Source organism: Daucus carota, chromosome 8 (genome assembly GCF_001625215.2).
Source record: "Daucus carota subsp. sativus chromosome 8, DH1 v3.0, whole genome shotgun sequence".
NCBI classification, from domain to species: Eukaryota; Viridiplantae; Streptophyta; class Magnoliopsida; order Apiales; family Apiaceae; genus Daucus; species Daucus carota.
In genome coordinates this window covers 23,963,697-23,970,011 of record NC_030388.2, presented here as the reverse complement: position 1 = coordinate 23,970,011, position 6,315 = coordinate 23,963,697, and the positions used below count along the sequence as shown (strand labels likewise).

Below are 6,315 nucleotides of genomic sequence, written 5' to 3'. Positions count from 1 at the left end.
ATTTCAGAATATAATACATAAATAACACTTTTTTTCACGTGCAGTTATGCTGTAGAACCCTAACTAGAAATAAGATAAAAGTTTTATGAGTTCTCTGTCTAATGGTTCATTGGTTATCTTTTGAACATGACCCTGATAATAATATCACATAATATACACGGAACTAGTTTTTTTTTTTAAAAGCTATGTAAAAATGGTAAGAAATTTGAAACACCACACATATGAATATGTTGCAATGAATTTCAAATTTGGTCCTGGATTAGTTTATTTCTCTACGTTTCAAACCTCACGCCTGATGTCACCATAATTTTATAAATAGTTTTGATAGTTGACTATTTAAAATTCAACCCGCCCCCTCCTGTCATTTTAATTTCTTTCAAAGATTAGTATTTAGTCACGTTCTCGCCATGCATCTGGTTAAAAATATGAATTATTATTCTTCCGCGTAATGCGTGACATTTTAATATTATAAAATTTAATAACATGGTGTCTGATATCGTTTGAAAGATGATCCAAATTTGAGACGAAAACGCTAGATTATATCCCAACAAAACGCTATGCCAAGATATAACGTTCTGTTTTTTTAATCCTAACATAACGCTACGGAAATTAGCGTTTCTTTTAATCTCGACCGAATGCTATACGATGTAGTTTTAATAAATGATATGATATTTAGAATATTAATGATGGATATAGTAATAATGGGAAAACAGCGGATACCGATTTCATTAATACTCCTTCCGTTTCAATTTACATGTCCACTTTGAAAAAAAATTATGTTTCAAATTTGTTTGTTCACTTCAACTTTCAATGTAAAATTATATTCCAAAGCCATTTCTACTCCATATATCTCTTATTTATATTTCCTAGATCAATCTCACTCCACATGTTATGGTAATTCAATGCAATTAATTTGTGAACATCTACTTTTCTTAAACTGTGTGATTTTTTGGAAGTGGACATCTAATTTGAAACGGAGGAAGTATTATCTATTCAAATATTAAAATTGTCAATTCGTATTTAAATTAAAATGATAGAGTAAGGACTATCTAGTATCTACCAGGTGTTATTTTATTATTATATCGAGGACAGCTAACGTAATGCTTGATGTAATATATATTTGAATTTATTTAACAGCCGTCACTTGAGAGTTAATTTCAAGAGTTTATCATTATTTATTAAATGGAGCAGCCTAACAAAGTTAAGCAAATTATGCAGTTCTCCTTTGACCGTAATAATCATCGGCTACATCAAATAATTAAAATAATTAAGTAACATTTTGATCGAAGGAATCAATATATAAGATGGTTTGAGAAGTGAGAAGCAGCCTGGTTGAGGCGAAGACTTCGACTTTATTAATAGATCCATACTGCATATTTTAACTCAATATAAATTATATTACGATTAATTTAAAATAATATTATGTGTAGCATTGACTAGTCCGATGATACCCCTTATAAATACCCATCAACAAATTGAAGTTTTAAACACACAGCATAAACCAAATTTACAGTGAGAAAACATCAAGTTCTTAAACATTATATAGAGATGGCAGAAGTGAATAACAAGCAGATAGTATTGAAAGATAACATCGGGGCTGGTTCTCCCAAAGAGAGTGATTTGATCACAAGAGTTTCGAAAATAAACCTCAACGTACCAGTGGGTCCCAATGTGATTCTCGTCAAGAATCTTTATTTGTCCTGCGATCCTTACATGCGCTCTCGTATGAGTAAATATGAAGGTCGTTATGTTGAATCCTTCACTCCTGATCAGGTACCCTTATACATGCAATAGTACATGTCTACAATTTTCATTATGCATAAATCTATCTGCATCAAATTCGCTTAAACATGATCGAACTCGGATGGAATTCCGGTCGAACATAATATATATGCATCAGTTATGTTTAAGCCATTTAACCCTGTATATATATCAAGTTGTATAATCTAGAGGAATTGCTTTATTGGGAAGTGGCATAACCAGGAGCTGCTAGCTTTGATTATAGTCTCGGCAGACTTTTAAATGTTTATTAAAAGTCTGGTCTAACCTCCATGTTTTATTGTTTTGGAATAATGATTTTAGTCTTGACTGTTTCGAAATAATTAGCTATATGTTAATGTCTCATTCACATTTTGAATTAATCAGGATAAAGGGTTTCTGCAGATGTAATTTTAGTCAACTGTTTTTTTCTGCAATCGTATTCAGAATAATCCAGATCTGTATTCTGCCATTTTCGATTTTTATCCTTTATAATTCGAGACGGGTGCTAGGCCTGTTTGCTGTAAGTTTCGTGACTTTTGTTGAATGATGATTTGCAGCCTATTGTGGGATTAGGGGTGGCTAAGGTTTTGGATTCAGGGGATGAGAAGTTCAAGAAAGGGGACCTGATCTGGGGATTAACTGGATGGGAAGAGTACAGCCTGATTACAAATGCGCACGCACATGGTTTGTTCAAGATTGAGCACACAGATGTGCCTCTTTCCTACTATACAGGGTTGCTAGGTGGGTAACTACCTTATTGGAGTATCTTCGTTACTACTCTGTCTCATTTTACATGTCTCTTTTGGAAAATTACGCATCTTAAGAAAATGTTAGCATTTAACCTTGATTATCATAGTTACTCATGTAATAATCTTTGTTGTATCTTAGTTGTTTGTGTCATCATGTTCACTTCCCTGTTTTTAAATGTGTTTGAGAGACTTGAAATTTGGACTGGCCTCTGATTAAACAAAGAAGGAAATATAGAACCTATAGAAATATTAGATATCGAAAGACAGTAGATCAAATATGATCTGTGTTGTTGGTATATCGGATTCCATAGAGAGCTAAAAAGTTTTGCTTGCTCAATTTGTTGTCACGGTATAGGCATGACTGGTATGAGCGCGTATGCTGGTTTCTACGAGGTGTGTGCTCCAAAGAAAGGAGAGTTTGTTTTCATCTCAGCAGCATCTGGAGCAGTTGGTCAACTTGTTGGGCAATTCGCAAAGCTGTTGGGCTGCTATGTTGTTGGAAGTGCTGGAAGCAAAGAAAAGGTTCGTTCCTACTAATGTCTTCATATTCTGGTCATATGCCTTTCAGAAATATATGTAAAACAAGTAATCCCTCCATTAACGAACTTCAATTCTTGCTTTCTCAAGGTTGACCTTTTGAAGAACGAATGTGGGTTCGACGAGGCTTTTAACTACAAGGAAGAGGAAGACCTGGTTGCAGCATTGAAAAGGTCAGTATATTTTCAGCTTTGAGTTACGAAATGGTTATAGCAATAAAGCGTAAAAACCATCAAAATATTTCAGCCTGTAGAATTATATTCAAAGAACAATTTCATTTTAAGGATGAAATTTATTGCCGATAAACTTGATTCATTGCAAAACTCAGAACTGAACCTTTTGATGCATAACTGTTAAGACTAAAATGCAAAGTGGTTATTGAACTTCATCCATTTTTGCATTTTAGTGGCCAGAGTTTCAAATTTACAAATAGGAGGCTAAACATTGTTTTTATGTTCCAAAAAAGTGGCTATGACCACTTTCCTGAGAAAAAACTATTTCCTTTCAAAGCAGTGGCCATTAGCCACCTTTTGATAAATTAAAACAGCATTTGGCCACCCCATTGCAAATTTGAAATTTTGGTTAACAAAATGAAAAAATGGATAAAGTTCGACCACCAATTTATACTTTACTCTACCTGTTAATTGCGATCACCTCTGTATTCCTTGAATTGCGAAACTAATATGCTGTTGCCTTCCGTCTGCTACATTCATCAGGTACTTCCCAGAGGGCATCGACATCTACTTTGAGAATGTTGGAGGAAAGATGCTCGACGCAGTACTTGCCAACATGAGAATTCACGGACGCATTGCTGCGTGTGGGATGATCTCACAGTACAACCTCGAAAAGCCTGAAGGAGTGTACAATCTGACGCAGATTTTGCATAAGAGGATCCGTATAGAAGGATTTCTCGTAACCGATTACTACCACCTCTATCCCAAGTTTCTGGAAATGATCTTGCCATATATCAGGGAAGGGAAAATTAAGTACCTGGAAGACACAGCAGAAGGCCTTGAGAGTGCCCCTGCAGCTCTGATTGGCCTTTTCTCTGGTCGTAACGTTGGAAAGCAAGTGGTTGTGGTTGCCCGCGAATGACACATTTTCAGAATGTATATGCTGAATTTTATTTATCTACAGTAATAATCGAATTGTTGTTTCAACTTATTCTCTTCATGTAATAAACTATAAATGTGAGGTTGTAATGTGAGTTTGCTTAGTTTAATGTTTTAAGAAAATCTCTATCGCAGAAAACGGAATCGGCCTTAAGTGACCAATGCACACTATCCAGCCACGGAATTACTAGTATTAGAAGCAAAAAAATCATCTAACGGTCAAAAACAGTATTCTAAAAATCGGTTTAGGGGGCCGTCTAGACGGTGACCAGGCGCTAGGCGGCACCGAAACGTCCTAATTCGTTTATAGACGGCGAGTTAGACTTTTTTTTTTAAAAATCGGTCCTAGGCAGCCAATATCCCGCCTAGGCGGTGTAGGCGGCCAATAACAAAAAATATTTTTAATAAATAACAAAAAAAAATATTTTTAATAAATATTTTTAATTAATACTTAACTTAATATTTTTATAGTAAAATGACTAATTTTATTTAATATCTCTTATATTATGTATAAGAGACTGATTAGTTTTGATCTTGTATTATATGTATCAAGTATTTATTTAATATATAATATTATATTCTTTACCAGTTTAATATTACTAGTAGTGAAAAGAGGATAAATTATTTAATATATTAAGTATTTATTATTTTTTATGTCAAATTAAAGAATTATTGTATAATCATGGTATTATGTTTAAAAATATATTAAAAGAGTCTTACTCCACTATAAACCTAAATGTGAACCAATGCATTAAATATTACGAGGAGGTTTGTGGGTCCCGAGAATGACCCTGAGGTGAACCTCTTTACAAGGCCTAGTAAACGGGGGTGGACCTAGTAAGAAAGGATTGGGTAGAGTATTGGCTCTTGAGCTTGTTTGAAACCCTTTCACATCCTGTCCTGAGCCTTAGTGAAGCTTTAGGCCTCGTTTGTTAATCAGTATTTAGAGTTACACAGTAACTCAGAGTTCCTGGTAAGTAGGCTACAGGGATTAGGTTCCCAGGATTATCAAAAACACGCGTTTGGTTTATAAGGGGTAGTTACAAATTATATTGTTATTCATTTTTCAAAATATCTAACCAAATATTTAAAAAAATCATTTTTAAGTATAATAATATTTTTATTAAGACAAATATATATAAGAAAGCAGTTACAGCCTATTATAATATGTTAAACAAAAAATTTAAAAACAAATATATTTAAAATTTCTATTTATAACATTTAATATTTATTATAAAATAGTGTAAAATTAAAGATATTACTTTATTAAAATATTATATATAAAAATTAGAAATATAAATATCTATAATAATTATTTGAAACTACATTGCCATCGTAAAATATTTTAAAGATATATAAAATTTAAACATAAACCAGTATAAAAATAATAAAATTTCATATAAACTATATTTTTTTAAATATATAAAAATTTACTTTAACTAATTAAGTAATAACAAAACAATTTCCATAATTATATTTAACAGAATAAAATCTATAAAATTAATCACTAAAAAGAATTAAAGATAACTTAAAACCAGGTCAACTAATCCTAAAATATATAATAAAATAAATTGAAAACGTTCAGCATTATGTAACTCCAAAAAACCACGGACAACCTATGTAACTTAGTTACGGTGTTTTACAGTAACCCTAAACACACAGGAAGTATAAGTTACTGGGTACTCTCTGAAAATTGTAAAACCAAACGATGTAACTAATCCATCTTCCAAGGAACTCACGGTTACACAGCTGGGTTACACTCAACCAAACGAGGCCTTAGTGGGTCTGAGGTGGATTGAGTGAGGTCGGAAATGGGTCCGGGGTGATTCGTGATATATAGAGGTGGCGATGAAATCTAGGGATGAGTGATGTCATATAAGCCTAGTTTCTCTTGGTTTGTATTTACTTATTCGTATATGATCATTAGCATATATTAAAATAATGTTCTTTCATTTATATAAGCAATATATTAATTATATATAATATATTGATATTAACATTTTTTGCATGTGAAGTTCTGCTGCTGAACCCTAACTAATACTAGAAATAAGACAAGGGTTTCATGAGTTCTCTCTCTAATGATTTTTTTTTGAACATGACCCTAAACATCAGCTCAATTTTTATAAAAGTGACTTAAAAGAAATATAAAATGAAAA

At 32.5% G+C, this 6,315-nt stretch overlaps 1 protein-coding gene across 1 annotated transcript; it reads left to right on the top strand.

Annotated features, from left to right (window-relative positions):
• The first annotated feature begins 1,478 nt into the window (after positions 1 to 1,478).
• Positions 1,479 to 4,282, top strand: LOC108197590 (2-alkenal reductase (NADP(+)-dependent)). The gene is made up of 5 exons (XM_017365243.2): positions 1,479 to 1,773; positions 2,319 to 2,502; positions 2,866 to 3,032; positions 3,138 to 3,220; positions 3,764 to 4,282. The coding sequence occupies exons 1-5, from the start codon at positions 1,549 to 1,551 to the stop codon at positions 4,140 to 4,142; spliced, it is 1,038 nt and encodes a 345-aa protein (XP_017220732.1). The 5' UTR covers positions 1,479 to 1,548; the 3' UTR covers positions 4,143 to 4,282.
• Positions 4,283 to 6,315: the final 2,033 nt, after the last annotated feature.

Coding starts and splice junctions, on each gene's coding strand:
- LOC108197590 (XM_017365243.2), top strand. CDS start 1,549: ATGGCAGAAGTGAATAACAAGCAGATAGTATTGAAAGATAACATCGGG. Junction 2,503..2,865: donor CTACTATACAGGGTTGCTAG/GTGGGTAACTAC, acceptor GTCACGGTATAG/GCATGACTGGTATGAGCGCG. Junction 3,221..3,763: donor CTGGTTGCAGCATTGAAAAG/GTCAGTATATTT, acceptor TACATTCATCAG/GTACTTCCCAGAGGGCATCG.